General features: G+C 37.3%; 1 protein-coding gene across 1 annotated transcript; it reads left to right on the top strand.

Moving 5' to 3' along the window:
* The first annotated feature begins 3,638 nt into the window (after positions 1–3,638).
* Positions 3,639–18,906, top strand: SEC22A (SEC22 homolog A, vesicle trafficking protein). The gene is made up of 6 exons (XM_062498360.1): positions 3,639–3,850; positions 5,110–5,273; positions 6,352–6,546; positions 11,089–11,207; positions 14,209–14,274; positions 17,915–18,906. The coding sequence occupies exons 1-6, from the start codon at positions 3,669–3,671 to the stop codon at positions 18,113–18,115; spliced, it is 927 nt and encodes a 308-aa protein (XP_062354344.1). The 5' UTR covers positions 3,639–3,668; the 3' UTR covers positions 18,116–18,906.
* The last annotated feature ends 613 nt before the right edge of the window (positions 18,907–19,519 follow it).

Below are 19,519 nucleotides of genomic sequence, written 5' to 3' on the forward strand. Positions count from 1 at the left end.
AAATAAACAACCTGATAATTGAATATGTCTTTAAAAAAATTGCAGTGAAACAGGCTCTGGTTTCCATCACCTGAGGTTTCTCCTTCATGGGAGGAAATGAAACCAGACACATGTGCCAATTCCTGGTTGTGAAACAGTGGATGCTGACATGTGCATGAGGAATTGGCCAGCTCTTGGGAAGGAGTAACAGAGGAATAGCTACTCTGCTGACTCTTACATGTCTGTGGCCAGCTTTCTCCTCTTTCCCATGAGTTCTGCCAGTCCTCATTTGCAGAGAGGGCTGTGAAAGGGAAATCAATGATGGTGGAAGTAAACACTAAGGGAAACAAGAATGGTGCAAGCATGGAGTGATGCTTCTGTGATGTACTCTCCCTGCTGGTGTTCCTGTGGGTGTCAGAATCCCTCTGAGCAAAGGGTTGTGATTTGGATTTAATACCCCTGGTAGTTTTTCTGTGAACTTTTCCAGTTGCCTCTTAAATTCACATAACACCTTAGCATGGACTACAGCCTGTGACAAGGGGTTCCACTGGCTGGTGACATGTTTTGGACCCTCTGAGAGCCAAACAGCCGTTAGCTGGATTTGGTATTCCACAGTTCTGTCATGGAATGAGACAGTGAACCCAATCTGTTCATTTCTTTGCAACTGTAAGGGATTTGTAGACCATTTCTAGTGGAAGTGCAGTCTTTTGTAATCTTCAGGTCGTTGAGGGATATATAATTTTTGGAGGAAAACATATGAAGTATGTTTGGTGAATTGGTGAATTTGTATGAATTTGGTGAATTACTTAATGCAGCTTTAGATGTTTTAAAAAGACATTTAGAGGTAGCACTAAAAGCACTACCTTACCTTTCTTTGATCTCTAAATATATAAGTGCATATCAAATATACCACTTGGCTCCTTGTGTAAAGCTGTATTGTTTTGAGAGCTGGGTAAAGTAGATTTAGTAAAATTTTTTTCTTTTGTTAATACATTTTGAGATAAGGCTGAGTGTTCTGTTAGAGTATGTGTATTATACATCTCTTGACATATGTATGATCTTCCAGCCAAAGTAGTTTTCTTTTATTAGCTTTGGTTTTTAGATAGCTTTCTGATTCTACTGTTAGGAGGCTGAGAAAAAAGTTCATATTTTCACCAGGTGTTGATGATGATGGTGGTTTTAAGATGATGGTAACAAAACTTAACTGATGTAAGATTTTCAGCTCAATTTCTACCTTGTGTGATTTCGTAGTATATTAAGGGAATTGGCAGGTTTCAGTAGAGGCTTGTTTTCTGTTATAGAGCCTGTATTTCTCTGAATATTAAGTAGGAGTCTCAAAGAAAATTTTGTTCCAAGATTTATGCAAATATTTATTTACATACAGAATAGACATAAAAGTTGAAGGAATACCTCTAAAGATGTCTTTATCATTTGCTTTCTCTGTTGTGTCTGCATACATACTGTTATTAGTGGTATTTATGTTCTTTGCCATCAGTTGTAGGAGCAAAGCAACTATGATATGATTAAACATTGAAAATCTTGATGTTTTGGAAACAGAGCTGTGGTTGTGCTGTGTTTTGTTCCTGAAGTGTTCTGAGCAGAGGAGAGTGTGGATTAGTCGAACATAGTGGACGAGGGGAGTGATGGGGTTCAGAGTCAAAGGTTGTGTAAACCTGAGTTACTCCTGTGCTGTGCAGATGGATAACATGTATTCCCATTTTAAATGCCTGAAGTAATGGAACTTCCTGAACTTCACTTAGAGCACAGGAACATTTTAATGTCTCTTTTATCCTACTTTCCTTTTTCTTTCATTATCTTTTGAGTAACCTCCCTCAGCTATGTTCAGGCCTTTCCAAAATGTATTGCCTCACAAAAAGAGCTAAAGTGTGTTGTAACCCAAGAAATATGTTTATTAACTTTTTTTGTTTGTTCTTATCAGAGAGCTCAACATGAACTTTAACCGTCGAGATAATTTGGAAAGTGAACAGAATAAAATCTTTTCTGAGAGCTGGCTGTGGGATTCTGGGTTTCTCCTGCACTGCAGTCCTATTCACTGCCTTTTCCTGAAACAGGACATGGAGCTATGTTCCTTTCTTCGTGTTAGGTGCTAAGGAAGTTATTTGTTTCATTGGGGAAATGCAGATCCATGAAATTACATTTTGTGCAAGTAAGTTAATGAAGGGGTATTCAAACTTTGATATTGCATCATCACTCTTTTTTTTTTTTAATATTGATACAGCTCCCAAAGATCCCTGTCAAGGTTGAGTTCTGAGTGGTAGAGATGGTTATTGTCAGGGAACCATTACAGTTTAAAGCTCCTCTGCAATTTTGTTGTGCTCTTGAGCTGCTGCCTTGGTTATATGGTTAGCAGCATAGTTAAGAAAATGACTCCATGTGCATTCCATGTGAATTGTCCTTCTGGGAGCACGTACATGAGCTTGGAGAGCAGTAAAAAAAATCTAGAACTGTGGGTTTACCTTCTTGCATGCTTCATGCCAGCAAGCTGATCTAGAGGAAGTCCTGGAGTTGGTGTTGTTTCCTGGTTTTGTGTGTAGCTGATGGAAGTACTTTGTTCACTTTGTTCACTCTGGTGAAGTGTTGAAATAACAAGGGCACCTGATAAAAGCCCCAAGGTGTTCAGCCCCAAGGTGTTCTGCAGACTGCAGTCAGCAGTGGCTTCTGCTGTAACACTGTTTCCACTGTTTTGGGGAGAGTCTGATGTGCTGTACAAGTAAAATACAAGGGTATTAATTTGGAATTTATTCAGCTAATGTGATGGTTCTCAAAGGAGGTTGAAGTTTGCTGATAAAGCTGAATTTACTAAACCGAAAATGACAATACATTTTTAGTACTTATGTTATTATATGCCTCTTTCTCTCTGAGGTAAATAACCTTGAAAAGCCTGAATGTTGTTGATTATTCATTAAGTATCCTGATGGATATATAAACTTTGGGGAATGGGAAATAGAGAATATGAGAGTTCAGGTAAAAAAATAGCTATTTCTTCTCTTTTGTGAAGAGGTAGTGTCTTTTTGGGGAAAAATTTGGATTTCTGACTTGTGAGAATGCAGTCATTCAGCTGTTGAGGCTTGTGAAGCACCCTTAACGTCATAGTTTGAAAGGTGCTGTAAACATATCAGTATAACACACAAAAGCATATTTCAGCTGTATCCAGAAATCTGTTTCCTTTTGCAGTTTGTGACTGTATGTAACTTGAGTAGCATCATCTGAAGGGGGCAAAAATGTTTTTTCATAGTGTCTGAAGTGATAGGTGTAGTTTATGGTAGGAGTCTGCAGAGCTGTGTTAAGAGCTGAGGAAGTGTTTGCTTTTGGCTTCATATAAATTCTAGCAGTTCGCCCACTTGTGGAAGAGCTAATTTGTGTACTGATGCTTTGCAGATAAGTAATCCTTTTAATACTTGTCTTGCTAAACTTTTGAATGTTTTGATTTAATGTAAGGTTTGAGGAACTGTTTTGTGGCTCATGTAGATTAGTAGGTCCTGTTCAGTTAAGACTCTAGTCTGAGTTATAGTTGAAAATCCTGACTGTGCCCCAGTTGAGATCTGAACCCACTGTACAACTTGAGAAATTTGATTCATCACAGTTGATTCTGTTATTTCTGCTTTTACCTTAATTCTAATTCTTCCTGATTTGTGTTTTGTTGCAGGTTGTTGTTAACTCTGTTGGCAATGTCTATGATTTTATCTGCCTCTGTGGTCCGTGTGAGGGATGGACTTCCACTTTCTGCATCTACTGATTGTGACCAGAGCATGGGAATGCAAGAATGTAGAAAATACTTTAAAATGCTCTCAAAAAAACTTTCTCAGCTTCCTGATAGATGTACTCTGAAAACTGGACAGTATAATATAAAGTAAGGCTTCTCATTTAAGTATTTGCAACATCCTAGGTTTTGTCTCTGTAAGTGTAAATGTTAACTGTTCACATTAGAAATGTTTAATCAAACTAAGATAAATTCTTGACACTATTTATGTGTCAGAAATTTAAAACTGAGAAATTGCAGAAAGATCTGACCCCCTTCAGACTTCCATGAAAGTTCCTTTATAATGCACAAAGTCATAGGACACCATCATGGGAATAGTGGCTTTACACTGAAAGAGTAGGTTTGGGTTAGATATTCAGAAGACATTCTCTGCTGTTTATATTTCACTTGCACTTTAACTGACCTAAATTCTGATTCTAATTTAGGTATTTTAAATGAGCTGAGTAATTTCATCTTAACCCCTAGTTAACCATGTAGAAGTTACAGTAGTGGAAAGTGTACCACCTGAATGATCCTAGAAAGTGCTAAGACCTCTCCATCTCCTATAGGGTTATGTGAGTTTCCAGCATTTCTTGGATTAAAGCCCAGGATGGACTAAATTGTTCCAGTCTTTTTTTTTTTTTAAACTTAAAACAGACTTTTAAGAATGAGGTATAAGGCCTAAGTAGATTTTACTGCTTTTGTCTTTCATTACTTTTAATACTGGAAGTTATCCAGCAAGATTGTAAAGAAATTTGAATGTATCTTGAAAACCGGAACTTTAATGAACTGCCTAAATGTAACGGAATATGTACATTGAAAGCTGTCCTTTTCTGGTTTTGTATTTGCCATCTCTGGTTGTCCTTGCAACTATCTTTGGAGAATTACTAATTCTGCATTCTACAGAGCAATTTTTATTTCTTCCCATGTTCTGGAAAGAGCCAATCACCCTACCCCCATTCTGCAGATAAGGTTTTGCATTTTTGAGCTGCACTGGGTCACATATTTTACATTTGAGATGAGTGAAAAGCTATTATGGGACAAACCTGCTGTGTTTCTGCACCCTAAAAGCTTTATTTTCTCTTTCACAAGTGTGTGCATAATGTGTGCACATATACACATATATAGATACATATATGTGTAAAACAACTTCTCATACAATTTTACAATGTGGTGTTCAAGTAAAACTTTGCCTAAAAGTAACTTGTTTTTCTTCTAGAATACTGTTGGACTTTTCAGTAAACATTTATTCCTTTGCTACCCCAGATAAGTTTTTGTTTTTCTGGTTGTAGAATATGAGATCAGACTAGAAAAGCAGTTAATTCACTGAATTTGAATTTGAAATTTTGAATATGTTTTCTCAATTCTAGTTTTATAAGTTCTCTGGGAGTAAGCTATATGATGTTGTGTACTGAAAATTATCCCAGTGTCCTGGCTTTCTGTTTCCTGGATGAGCTTCAGAAGGAGTTCATCACTACCTATAATATGATGAAGACGAATACTGCTATCAGACCATACTGTTTTATAGAGTTTGGTAAGGATCTCACTTTTTTTCCCCCCTTCATTCTCTTACTAAGACAGATGAGTACTTAAAGAGATGCTATTTAATGCATGCACACACAAATGTCCAAAGCAGTTTATAGCTCTGTTTCAGGATTTAGAATCTGATTTAACCCCTGTTAGAGTCAATAACAAAATACTTCTGGGGATGTTAAATTAGACCACTAGAGTTTTATCCAAACATACTTCTGTTCTTTCCAGTAGGTTTTGGTTTAAGCCTTGTGTGAGCAGCTCTGGAGTTCATCTTCTGGTTAATAACACCAGGAGTTGTTTGACTTCATACCTGTTGAAATACTTAACCTGTGAAGTTACGGAGCTTCATGAATTTCTCAAGTAAAATATTGCAGTTTGATGTTAGCTCTTAGCTGTGCTACCTCTTGTTCAGTACATGAAAGGGAGAAATGTTTAGTTGTCTTATGTAGTGGAGCATTTACCCTTCAGACCCCAAATGCAATTCATCTCCTATATACCAGATAACACCTGTTCTGATTCCATTAATTTATGTTGCTTTAATACCATGTATTAGAAATTATTGTAATTAGATGTTCTTATGCAACACATTAGAGCAAAGAGACCTGCAGTTTTAGAAACACAGGGAAAGATACTCCAGTTGGTTAATTCCTGTCTATAATTCAGTCAGTTATTGACAATTTCTGTCAAACATTATTGCCTGCCTTTTGAAGATTTTTGAACACTTTTTTCTTCATAACATAATTTTTTAATAAGGATTTTTACAAAACTAAGAGAAAAGCTAGAATAAGTGCAGTAAATCCATTGTGTTAGAAATGCATTCAATCTCATGCAATGGAAAGTCATTAGTTTCTTCAGTCATTACATAATTAGATTTTTAGAGCTTAATTTTTTAAACTGCAGAATTAAATAATCCATTATATATTAGGCACAAAACAGAAATAGTATTAAAAATCCAAGATAAATGCAAATATCTCAAACAATATATTTCACTTTGTGACTAGAAAGCTGCATGGTCTTGGATTATGCAATTAATGTAATATAATAGAAAAAAATACCTTTTTATTTTAAATTTTGCACAGATAATTTCATTCAGAGGACCAAGCAGAGATACAACAACACACGTTCTTTGTCAACAAAGATGAATCTTGCTGATATGCAGACAGAAATCAAACTGAGACCACCGTATCAAATTTCTGTGTCAGAACTTGGTTCAGCCAATGGCTTTTCTCATGTACCTGTGGGGTTGTATAAGGGTACTGGTAAGATATCTGCAGGTAAGTTCCAGACTTCTCGTGTTGTATCCTTAAATGACAGATGCAGGAAAATTAATTTTTTTCTCTTAAAAAAAAAAAAAGATTTTTTTCATGTTTCTAAAACATAAAGCTGGTATGACCTTATGTGTATCTTAGCTCAAATGTCTGTCTCTTTTGTCTCCTGCTCCAAAGGCTTACCTTCCCAAGGCACTCAGAGAAAGAAATATATCTGTTTAATGAACTTCATTGAAGGAAAAAAGCCCTGCAAATGAAGATGAGCACTTAACAAGAAGACAATTTTTATTTTTTGACCTTTTAAGATTTCTGAAAATGTTTAATATTTTTGCACAGTAAGACTCGGCATTGACATAAGCTGAGAGCAGTGTCAGGAATTGGAGCAGCTGGAGAGGGAGGCATCTCTTTAGGAAGCCTGTGCAGTGGTGAAAATCCAAAGAGCTGTGCTGGCTGCAAGATGCACTGTCTAAAATGAGTGCCTTGTGTACAAAGTTAAGAATTACAATTTTGTATAAAATGGCCAAACTCATTTAAGTAGTCATTAATTTTTTTAAACTTTAATTTACTTCATGTAGGAGGTAAATGTGGAGTTGTGGGGTTGAGCTGGGTTAGATTTTTGCTATTAAGTGAACTCTCTGAATGGGTTTGAGGCCCACTTCAGACATTTCCCAGCAGGACAGAAACAATATGCCAAATCCTTGCACTGATAGGTGGACTCCCTGTGTGATACTGACATCATCTGATTTCAGTCCTCCAACTTTATTGAAGGAAAATCATAAATGGAATGGAAAGAAGTGTTGATTAATACATTTCCATTTTTTTCCCCCCCAAAGTACTTCTGTCAATAAATTATCCTGAGCAGGCACACACTGATGCTGTTCACTTTACAGTGTCAGGGTGCAATCATAAATCATAGAATTGCAATCCTAAATCTAAATGCTCCCTACAATGTTGTAATAAATGAGATATTGTGCAGTTCATGTATATGTACATATTAATAGGATTTCTTTGGCAGTATATTATCCTTATTATTCTGTATTTACTCATGAAGATTACTCTTCATGAGAAGATTGAAAACTGCTTTCTATGGAAGATGAAAAACAAACAAAATCAGTAGGGTGCCCTGTTTCTACTCTGGGGCCCTGATTCTGAGAATTCCAGGTGCTGTGAGACAGTGTAGAAATAGCTTCCAGTCTCTGTATTTGCAATGTAACAGTATTGGAGTTAGATTCAGGAAAATTAATAAAGGAAAAGTGTGAAGGTATTTAATTTGTTTAAAAGAGTGGAGTCTTCTAAGCAGCACTGTACATATATTTGTCATCTTTTTACGTGTGGGTTCTTCTTAAACGTATGTAATGCTGTGATAGCACTCTTTTGCCACTTTTGATTCTAATATTGTTGTTTACTCTTAATGTTCTCATGTAACCCTGATTTGTGGAAAGGGTTATGGTGGCAGAAGGGGAAGCTGGTTAACTCTGGAAATTGTCTAGATTTGAACTTCCTGCAATTGGAAAAAGAAAAAGCAATAATCATGAGAGAACTCAGCCTGTGCCAAAAATGGCTGTTTTTTAAAAGTTGTCCATGTAGTGGGAGAGTTTTTATCATGTTTTTGAGTAAGAGTGTTGGAAGGTAATGTAGACCTAAATTAGAAAGCATAGGGACCATTTCCCTTCTAACTAAAAAAGAAGATTCAGCAATAATTGGCAGATGATCCTCTATATTTTTTTACTTACCTCTCCACAACTTCTTAAAGAGGGAATTCTGTCCTCTTTTCTTTCCATGTTATTTTTCTTCTGTTTCTCTTTCAGTTGCTTTTAACTTTCTTCTTCCTCTGAATTCCGTAGATCTGTGTTCAGTTATCCACTTCCTTCCTTGAGTTGCTGTAGAAACTCACCATCAAAGGGCTGTACATTATGAGAGGCTGGCACTTGGCTACTTCTTCAGCTCTTCGTATTTCAGATGCTATTGAATAACAGTGTATTTTTTAGAAAGTCTGCTAAATGGTTTTGTAGTTCTTTACATTCATCACTTCTCTCCACCCTTGAAAGGAACTTTTTCTGGATGTTTGCTGCCCACTCATTTGGCTGGTCTTCCAAGGTTCTCCTTTGCTCCAAGGACAGATTTCTCACAAAAAAGATGTTTTGCCTAGTGGAATTTCCTGAATATGCAGTCCTGTTAAAAAAAGTAGGACTTTCTGGAGTGAACTGTGTTAAATGAAGTTGGAGAGCATCCAGAGGTGGGAAGTTAGGTGGATGCAAATCTTGTTTTGTTGTGCAGAATGACAGAGTTGAGGGGGAAGCAGCAGCTCTCCCTTGCTCCCACTGTAACTGGGTGTGGAGTCCAGGCCTGTGTGCTGGCAGTGCTTGCAGCAGCAGCCCTTTTCCCTCCTAGAGTTGTGCAGTGCAGTATAGGGAATAGGGGTAATTCTGCATGTGGGAAGCATAAAGTGTGCAGATTATGGATAGACTCTTCCTGCAAAGGTACATGTAGGTGTTGGCAGGCATTAGAAATAGGGTCACAGCATGCTGATGTGGGTTGTTTCAAGTTAGGATGAAATTACTTTTTTCTGAGCTTTTTTTCAGTGAAGAAATGTTTGTCAGATGAAAGTTATTTTTTTGCTTGATGGCATACTCCATGCTTTTATTTCTTTTGATACATTATAGTTTTAAATAAACTTTCTTACAAGTAATGTAGTTTCTCATGTCATGTAACTTTCCTGAATTTTTATTTAGGTGTCAACATTAAATTCAGAATTTGTGCTTTATTTGAACTGAGAATTTTTGATAAGGCACTTATTCATATTTCTAAGATTGATGGATGTACCAATTCGAAGCCAATTGCCCTTCAGTCTGCCTTCTCTGACGTTGCTTCTTCATTCTTTTGCTTTTGCCTTCATCTTTTTGTATATAAATGACTCTTGTTGCTTTGATTTTAACACTAAAATTTGTTAAGACCTGGAATGTTTAATGACATTAGTAATGGTACATAATGTCCTTTATATTTTTTGGGTTTTTTTTCATATTTTAATAAGAGAGAAGTTACTATTTTATGAACCTTCATACATAGTGTTGTTTTAGCAGACCAGACTCTACTTTTCTCCCCGTGGTTCTCAAAGAGGTGTTTTAAATGCTGTTTTAGCACATCATGATTTTAAGTTACCCAATACATGGGGAAAAGGAGATTTCCTGGAGAGCTGCAAGTTGAGAGCAGTGAATGAATTTTATCTACCAGTTAATGTAATGGAATTACTTTTGGCTAAAAACAGTCATATACACCCTCAGCTTTTTGCCACTCTCTAGATGAGATGGTTTTAAAAAAGCCAAAACAAAACAACCAGTTGGGAGTAATTGAAAAACAGTGGTTTGGTATGCAAATAGCACATCTAGCATATCTAACCTTAACTGAATGATTGCTGGGAGTAATGTGCCCTACAGTTAGAAAAGCAGTGAGTGCTCTGAAAATTAAACATGAGTTATGCTTTCATTTAAAAAAACCCAACTGATTATTAAATTCAGCACAAATGAATTAACTGAACTCATCCAGTATTTTATTTTTGTGTTATTGGACACTCATAATTAGACTGCCCTGCCTGCTCATCAATGTGAAATAGCTTTTGTTGGTTTTTTTTTAGGTTCTATAACTTCATAAACTGTTTGAAAAACCTTTTTCCTGGATCTGTGAAATACAAACGATGAGATTGACATCCCCTCTCTCTATTAATGTTACAGTTCATTAACCTCATTGTTCACATCTTTACACTTGGTTGATTTGAACAGAATGATTTGAGCACAGCTCAGTACTCCCATTGTTGTCTCAGTGTTGCCCAGACTGTTAAGAGTTTTGCATTGTTTTTCCACATTTGCTTTCTGTTACTCATTATGGAAAGGGACATTAATGAGGCACATACATAACTGTTACATACTTGTGACCCTAGAGAAGCTTGAAAGAGTGGGAGTGCATGGGAAGAAACAGTGTTTTAATTTTAGTGTGTTTTACTTGTAAGAGGCTAAGCACCATCTGGAAGGTCCATATAAGATTGTAATGTAGGTCCCAGCTGAGTTTCAGAGCTCTCTTCATGTGTGTCTTTGTAGCACTCACTGTGTTTTTAAGGAAGGGGACTGTGCTAGCTTTACCTCAGTGTTCTGTTCAGCAAACAAGCTAAATCAGTCTCACTAATGCATTAGTGTTAAAGAAGAGTGGAGGTTGAGAGAGAAGCTCTTACATATGTGACTTATTAGCTGGTTACTAATTTTGGACAGATTTCACTAGCAGCCATCAGTACCATAATGAATAAATGGAACGTATTGAGATAAAGACTAAATATAACAAGACATTTATATATGTGAACTGGAGGAAAGTTTACTTTTTGCTAAACTTTGTGCTGAAAAATTTACAATGTTTTGTCTTTTTAGAAAACAGAAATGACATTTTGTGGTTTGCTTCAGCGATCTCTTGAGCTAGAAGCCACTGACAAATGAGATTATTATTTTACTGAATTTCTGAAGGAATTGCTTTGACCTTTGATTTTTTTTTTGACCTGCTTTGCAGCTCCTCATCAGCGTCTGGAACCTGTGACTCTGCCAGGGATTGTCTCATTTGTGCTTAGTCTCTTATGTGGAGCTTTGAATTTAATCCGTGGCTTCCATGCCGTGGAAAGCCTTCTCCAGGTATTGTACATGTTTATGAATTTAAAAGTTATGCATCATAGCAATCACAGTTTCCATTTTAGAAGATGCTATATGAGCTGAGTTGTGCCAGTTTTATTTCAGAAGTACTGTTTGTGAGGTCAGGCCTGTTACAAAACCTGTATTGTTTGTGATCTGTGCATCCTCCTTGAGTGTGCTGCCTCATTCATCGAGGCTGTGGGTTTCAACAGCAGTGGAAGGTGGGTGGCCAGCTCCTTCCCTGGTACCTTGGTAGCAGTGAGGATGTGAACATAATGTTCTGTTTTCTAAATTTATGCAAGGATATGAGGTGTTCAATTTCTATAGATGCAATTTAAAAGCACTTGAGTGAAGTGATGAACAGCTTTGAAGATCTGGGCAGTGTTTTCTGAAAAGTCCACAGAGCGGGAATCTTTAAACAGGTTTTGTAAAATAGTTTTTTAGAGAACGTCCGTAGGTTTTTTGTTTGCATTTAATAAACCTTATTTCTCATTGTGTATTGAAAGGATCAGTGTTGGAAAATTGTCAAGTGATTTCTTCTAAACTCCCCTCACCAAACAACCTCCTCCAAACCCAATTTTTTTTCTGTAAAATCTCTACTATGACCCTTCCTGTAGCCTCTCAGTTTCTTTCTATTCCATTTCTTGTGCTGGTTGTATTCCCACAAGTGCTACAGTGTCACTTATAATGGTTTATTCTTTCAAGCAACTCAGGTGAATATGCTGGTAGTACTTGGCAGGCATGCACAGAAAGTTCATGTGTCTTGCCACAAATAAACCAAAGTCTTCCTTTCCATTTAATGGCTGTTATTTTGGTGATAGACATAGAAACTAAAAATTCCATGGAAGTTTTCTGAGACAAAATAGTAAATCCTCTTGCTTGTCTGGTAGATAGTCTTTTTATTAAAACATATCTGGACTTCAGAGTAATTTAGGTTGGAAAGGACCTGAGACCAACCATAACTCAGCACTGCCAAGTTCACTAAACCATATTCCAAAGTGCCACATCTACAGGGCTTTTTGTGGTGGCGCCTCAACCACTTCCCTGGGCAGCTTGACAGCCCTTTCAGGGAAGAAATTTTTTCCCTGGTGCAACATGAGGCTGTTTCTTCTCATCTTACCCCTTGTTTCCTGATATAAGGGCCCAGCCCCCACCTTGCTACAACTTCCTTTCAGGTAGTTTCAGAGAGCAGTAAGTTCTCTCCAGAGCTTCCTCTTCGCCAGGCTAAACAGCCCCAGTTTCCTCAGCTGCTCCTTTTAAGTCTTGGTCTCTAGGCCTTTCAGCAGCCAACTGCAATATTTTTGATACCTAATAGATTTTTTTAGGGAAATAAGGTGGAGAAGAATACCTTTATTGCAGCTGTCTAACATAGTATTGATATATGTAAAGGTTGAATAAACAATACTGTTGAGTCTCAGCATTTTGTGGACAGATGAACAAGCTAATGAAAATGCTCCATGCTACGTCCTTCTTTTTGGGTTGTCTTTGGTTTGTTTTTTAAAGAAAGAACGAGTGGACCTACATCTCTACTTTATCCCCAGTTTGGTTTTTCTGTGTTATGCACAATTCTCTCAGTTTATAAATAGGAATGATTTTAAAGTATGCTGTAGTACAATTAGTACTGAACAGATTTCTGTCAGTTAGTGTGATGTTGCTAAAACTTATTTTGTTACCTTCCTGCAGCTGATTTTTTAAAAAGAACACTAACGTTAGATTAATTTATTTAAGTGATGACAGGATATCCAGTTAATTTTAGTCTCTGTTATTGCATCTGGAGGTAATAGATTGCAGTACAGATGGAAGATAATTTTTGTTTCTGACAAACGAGGCACACTAAAAATCCATTAAAATTTCTCTCAATTTACATTATTATGGAAAAATCCACAAGGTTTAGGGAGAAGTAATCCAAAACACAATTAATGGAACGTGTTCTGAGGAGTCATTCAAAAGCATCCTCTCTGAATTACTGTTTGCTTTATAATCGGTGGTTTTATTTGGGTGTTAATAAAGTTCTGTTACAGTCTGTAACTGTACTCCACCAAATACACAGTGCCACTGGGGCAAAGACTTACACAGTGGGTAGAAGTTACTACATTGTGTATGTAATTTTCATGTGCACATGTGCAAAGTTTTTTTTTTCCCCTGGTCAGCACAGGACATGGAAATGCTTCACACTGAACATACTCTCAGCAGACACAAGTTGTACTTGTGAATGGGCCACCATCTTCTCAAGTGATAACTGCTCTGAAGGACAAACATTTGCATGAGTACCCACTGTTCTCCAAGGAAAGTTTTTGGTGGTTGTAGATGTTTGCTAGAAATGCAGTTAGAATAGTCATTGAGCATGGAAATTTACTCTACTCTGCTCAGCTCTGTAGGAACTATAAGAGCCCGTTTGAATAAGTTAAAGGATTTGTTTTGTTTTCTAAACACATAATAGAAAAATCTGTCACTTCAAGTAAATTCTTCCATCTTTCCTTCAAAAGAACCTTATTTTCCAAGTCTCTCTGATAAATTCCTGTGCTGCTGTTTGCTCTCACTGCACGAGCACAGAGCTGCCTTCCTTACTCTGTGTGCAGAGTTTTACCCCACCCTAGTGGCCTAGTGGCTTTCTTGTTACTTCGTTTCCATTTTGTGAAGCTTTAGGAAGACGCAGTTCTATGAAGTTGCTATTAAAGGTGGTTACCAGTGTTTAGACTTGAATTTTCAAAGGCATCTTAAGAAGATAAATATCCAGTGTTAGAGCTGGACTTCTTTAAAGCTTTTGAAAATCTTGGCAAGAGTTGTGAATAAGCATTTTGGTCAGACCCCCAGATCATGATTTTTTTGCAGACATACAAGTAAGCACTGATTAGTCATAATTCTTGGTTTAGTGTGGTAAAGGAATTGCTTTACATCCCTGTGTGAAACTATTTTAAAATGCAGTAATTCATAACTTTGATACTGTAAATGCCTGCTGTTTCACTTTCATTGTAAAACATAGCTTTTTGTTTTATTCTTGCAGAATGAAGGTGAAGATTTCAGCTATGTTATTGCATTTTTTCTTGGAACAGCAGCCTGTTTGTACCAGGTGTGTTTTTCTGTTTGCGTAATTCACTAGAGTTTAGAAACATTACCCAGTCATGGATCAGTGTCATCATGTTTTCTTAAATGTCACAGATACTTGAATGAGGTGATTATAAAAAATATTTTCTGCTCGTTTTTTTTTTTTTTCATTAATCATAAACCATTATGTAGAAGTAGATTGATACAAAGAGCTTCTGTTTGCTGGCATTTTTTGTCCAGCTGGATGATTAAGACATTTAATAAGGGGCAATTATCTCTAAAGTCACAAGCAGTGGAGGTTATATTATTTTCTTGAAATAACAGTTTCATAGTTCAAGTAGACTTCACCATTTGAATAAGTATCTTACTGCTTCTTCCCTTTGCCCAGATTTGAAGTAAATACAGTAATACCCAAGTACTCCACCCTGGAATTTTCCTCACTTTGTACTTTAATATGCATCTCCTTCCTTTTCAAAGCTTGTGGTCACTTTTCACTGTTTTCCTGTTCCTGCCTGAAACTTCCCCTTGCTTTTCTTGTCTGTCAGTTTTCCATTTCTGCCTCTGAATTTGACTTCCCTTTATAATATACTGCAAGGTGCCCACTGGCATCTGTTGTTCAGTGACACTGCTGTCTATATCTTTCTGTCTATGTCTATATCTTTCATGCTCAGTTGCTGTTATTATAGCTACTTTGACTTTTAACCTTAGACTTGTGGAATATGCAGTTTTTACTTGTTTGTGTGTGCCAGTGTTTAGTACTGTGTCAGACAACAATACAAGAAAATGTTTTTCTATCAGTCTTTTGTCCAGGTTATCTGTAATCTTCATTCTCTACAGTTTATCTCTAGCAAAATATTGCAGTGTGACTTGTGTTCTTCAACACTTCTTGACTTTCTGTCAACTTCTGCCTTAAATAATTTAGATTTCTGTTAATTTTCTGTTCCATATCATATAAGGTAGAGCTCCTCCATTCTTCTTTCATGTAAAAAATTCACTTTTTCCCTTCCCTTCCCTTCCCTTCCCTTCCCTTCCCTTCCCTTCCCTTCCCTTCCCTTCCCTTCCCTTCCCTTCCCTTCCCTTCCCTTCCCTTCCCTTCCCTTCCCTTCCCTTCCCTTCCCTTCCCTTCCCTTCCCTTCCCTTCCCTTCCCTTCCCTTCCCTTCCCTTCCCTTCCCTTCCCTTCCCTTCCCTTCCCTTCCCTTCCCTTCCCTTCCCTTCCCTTCCCTTCCCTTCCCTTCCCCTGGAAACCTTATTCTTTATATAGTATTCTTTTCTGTACTTTGAAACATGAGGATGTTTTTCTTTCCTCCACTGTTTGCCTTGAACAGAGCTGTCTGAAAGAAAGAACCCATGTGACTTGTAATGTAGGCTTTTTATTCATTTTCAAATTACATCTGTTGAAACTCTGTTTCCAACCCTCTGGTATCATTCCTGCAATATGTGGTTGGTCAGTACTGAGGGATGTTGGTTCTCTGGCATGTTCTGATGTTCTTTGGCTACAGTTGGTTCAGGACATTCATTCCCTGTGTTGCATGACAGCACATTTCACTGTCATTTGTCCACCAGGCACCATCCACCATCATGCTGTATTGTCTTGTTCAGTTAATAACAACACAGCAGTATGTCTCTAATTCCCAGAAATATTTACAACTCAGGAGTGCTGGCAAAAGAACCTACAGGGAGTATATTTTAGGCTCACTGGCATGTCTAGTGTTGCTTCATAGTTTCTAGTCTTTTATAAAGGAGAAAAAGTAACAACTGTCTCAATTGTGCCAGAAGTACAAAGTATCAGAAGCTGAGCCTTCAGTTGTCTCTTAAGATTTATTTAAAAAAAAAATAAAAATAATCAGTCTTCTCTGAAGTAGCTCAGAGAAGCCTTCTCCATAGAAGCGTGCTCTGTATAACACTTGCATGATAACACTTCCCTTTAGCAGTAGAAAAACAACCCTCAGGAGTTTCATAACAGTACTTGTTATAGTAAGCTGTTAAAACTGCAGTGCTTTGGCCTGTTGACTGTTTTTGGTCTTTTCATCTGTTCTACAAGGGGCAAATCCAGTAGTCTAGAGCTAGACCAATGATAGATATGCTTCAGAATTCATTAAAAACAGTTCTTCAGTAAAATTCACAGTCATGCGACATCATGTTATAGTAACATTTTTAAACTACTGTTTTCAAGCCTTTATTAATCATTTTGATGAAGCATATCCTGACTCTTATTTTAATCTTGGAAGCAGTCACACTTGTTCATACATTGTCAGTGGAAGTGACAACACTAGGAAATTAACTGAATTCTTATTGCTGAGATACCAGTACCAACTAATTGCTCTTTTAGATAGGATTTGTGAAGTTGTCAGCACAAGTAGGTTGCATTTACTCTGCTCAAAATGGCCAAGGTTCAGAACACCTCTGCCTAGATTCCAAAACATGCAGATTATTCATTTCTAGTTTTACTTTACTTTGGAGGAAGAACATACAAATCTTACTGATAGTGCTAGTCCTCACCTCTCTGACAATATTTAGGTATCCAGACACTACAATTAGCTTTGCTGCTCTCAGCCACACTTGCAGTGGAAATGCATGCTTTATTGCAAAGTGGTAGAGTTAAAATAGAATATAAAGTAACCTCAATAAATTGCATTGTTCAGTTGTCCTTTTTTGAGGAATATGAAAAATGAAAAGAAAATTAAGTAGAGCTTTTTTTTGACTGATAAAACATGGTAAATTCCCAGGAAAGATAGAAATGGCACTTAGATAATCTGATGATGGATGCTGTTAAATCTGTGTGACCGTAATTATAAATCCACTGGGAACAGGTTTGGAGTAGAAAGTAAGCATAAATACTATTGTTACCTACCTTAAAGCTCAGAAAAAAACTTCCTTCAGCAGAAATGACCTGAATCCCATGAAGGGGCAAAGGATTTTTTTTTTTTAATTTTGTAGCAGTTAAGGGAGTAGTTCAAACAACTGAAGAAATAAAAATAATGTATGGGTAAAAGCTATGCTCTTTTAGAGATAAAAACTGAGGCAGAAGACTTGAACAGATTTCCAGTTACAGTTGGAAGAAGGCTGAGTAGGGAACTGTGGGCAGTCGTGACAGACTGTGTTACACCACAGTGTGCAGAACATTGCCTGAAATGCAGTAGAATTGCAGGAGAGCAGTTGTGTCTCTCTCCAAATGAGATGAGTCCTGCAGCAGCTGAAGCAGGGCAGTGGGTGTGGGCTCTGCATCTGCCAGGTAACCCTCAGCATCACCCCTGGCAGGACACTGGCAGGTGTCTGGGAGATTGCCTTGTGCTGAGCTCTGGGGCTCTTGTGTTGTCCCTGTCCTTCCCATTGCTTTCCTGAGGAAGTCAGTGGATGTTCCTTCTCCGCTGCTTGAGTAGAACAGTTTATTTTGACCAGAGATTGCCAGGAGCATTCACTGTCTTTTGTCATGGGCCACTTATTGCAGGCTATAATTATTATGAGAGAGTTGTTCTCAGGGTTTAATGCAGGCAAGGTGCAATATCAGGTACTCTCCATCCTTCTATGACTGCTGAATTGATGCTGCTCTTCCATGTTTGATTCTTTTCCTTGGTTTGGGCTGTAATTTTTCAGTGACCACATAATTTTTCCGTAGAAGTTATTTTCCATGAGGTAATCTGCTTTATTTTTTATTTCCTGACAGTGTTACCTGTTTGTGTACTACACAGGCTGGAGGAATGCCAAATCCTTCCTGACTTTTGGGTTGATCTGCCTGTGTAACATGTACCTGTATGAACTGCGCAACATGTGGCAGCTCTTCTTCCATGTGACTGTGGGAGCTTTTTCTACCTTACAGATCCGACTGCGGCAGCCCCAGGGAAAATCCCCTGATTACAATGTCTGACAAGTCCTGGAACATTGAGACCAAGTCTTGTTCCACTAGTTACTCTCAGGAATGTAAAGCTGTTCTCCAAAAGAAGAAGCTGTCTGAATGGGGCGTGTTTGTTTGTTTGTTTGTTTTTTAATAAATCAGTGTAAGATGCCTGAAGACATTTTACACTTGGTGGTTGAACCTTTTTTTAAATTATTTTATTTTCTTGAAAAGGACACAAAAGAATGTGGGACTAGAGGAGGAAAGTGAAGCATATCCATGCAGCGAAATGTATGTAGAATAGGACTGATGGCATAAAAAAGCTTCATTCATACATTCATGGAGATACTCTGATGTGGAATTATCTGATGGTAATGTGGAAGCATATTTTTACATTAATGGAGGAATGTGTAGAGTATGTTCTGCATATCGTGCAAGCTTTTCACTTCCAAGGTCAGTTTTGCCTTTGTGAGGCAGTAGGGAATAGGCTAAACAAGTAATAATAATGCTATTGCATATTAGCAAACTAGATGTGGAATATGTAAGATACTAAATTTTGGAATGTTTTGTTTCACGTTGACATATATGTGAATGTTTTCTTAATTAAAATGTAACCTGGAAACTCAGTTTCTGGGGATTGGCTTCACCTGTGGTGCTCTGTCTTGTGCTGCAAGTTCTTTTAATGTGTTTTCATTTTTATTTTCTTTTAATTATTCTTTGAAATTGATTTATGTAGATAAAGTTCATTTTTTGTAATTATTCAAAAAGTTCTGCCACTAAGCCCAGGATTCTTGCACCCTTCTTGTGTTTGGACTCTGGAAGGGTTGAAAGAGAACGGATTGGTGAGTAAATGGAGTGACTTGTACTTGTTGGAATACTGTTCTTTTTATATGTTCTTCCTTACTTTCAGAAATGGATTAATAATGAGCTCACGCCTGAGACAGACAACTGGTGACAGGAAAATAATAAATCAGCCTGATTAGCTTCAACAAGAAATACAGGGGTTGTGTTGATTCTTTGGCCTTTATGGGCTGGGTGTTTTTTTAGCTGGGATAAACCCCCTGTGAGCTAGTTCAGAGAACAATCATATGCTGCTAAAGCTGGTGAATCAACCAGCAAACCCCAACCAACCATAGAGGACCACCTTCACTTACACTGGGGTTTTATTTTTATATGACAGTTATTTATGATTTGTAATGTACAAATAGATGTGGGATTTTATCTACAAGTTGTAATCAAGCTTTAATGGCAGAAAGGTTGCAATTCTCCTGTGTTGCTGGATTTGGGAATCAGCAGAGCTTTGCTTTGCTATGAGATGTTGGTCCAGGAAAGGTTTCTTGGGTATTTCATACCAAAATGTTGTGTTTTTTAAAGAAGTTACTTAGTGTCAGATTTTACTACTGAGAAAAAGGGTACTGGGTATCTTATTTTCTTTTT

This window comes from Cinclus cinclus, chromosome 9 (genome assembly GCF_963662255.1).
Source record: "Cinclus cinclus chromosome 9, bCinCin1.1, whole genome shotgun sequence".
In the NCBI taxonomy this organism is placed as follows: domain Eukaryota; kingdom Metazoa; phylum Chordata; class Aves; order Passeriformes; family Cinclidae; genus Cinclus; species Cinclus cinclus.

Bases quoted from the DNA above. Each gene is read 5' to 3' on its own strand.
- SEC22A (XM_062498360.1), top strand. From the start codon at position 3,669: ATGTCTATGATTTTATCTGCCTCTGTGGTCCGTGTGAGGGATGGACTT. The intron at 5,274-6,351 runs GTAAGGATCTCA...AATTTTGCACAG, and splicing joins ATACTGTTTTATAGAGTTTG to ATAATTTCATTCAGAGGACC. The intron at 6,547-11,088 runs GTAAGTTCCAGA...CCTGCTTTGCAG, and splicing joins TACTGGTAAGATATCTGCAG to CTCCTCATCAGCGTCTGGAA.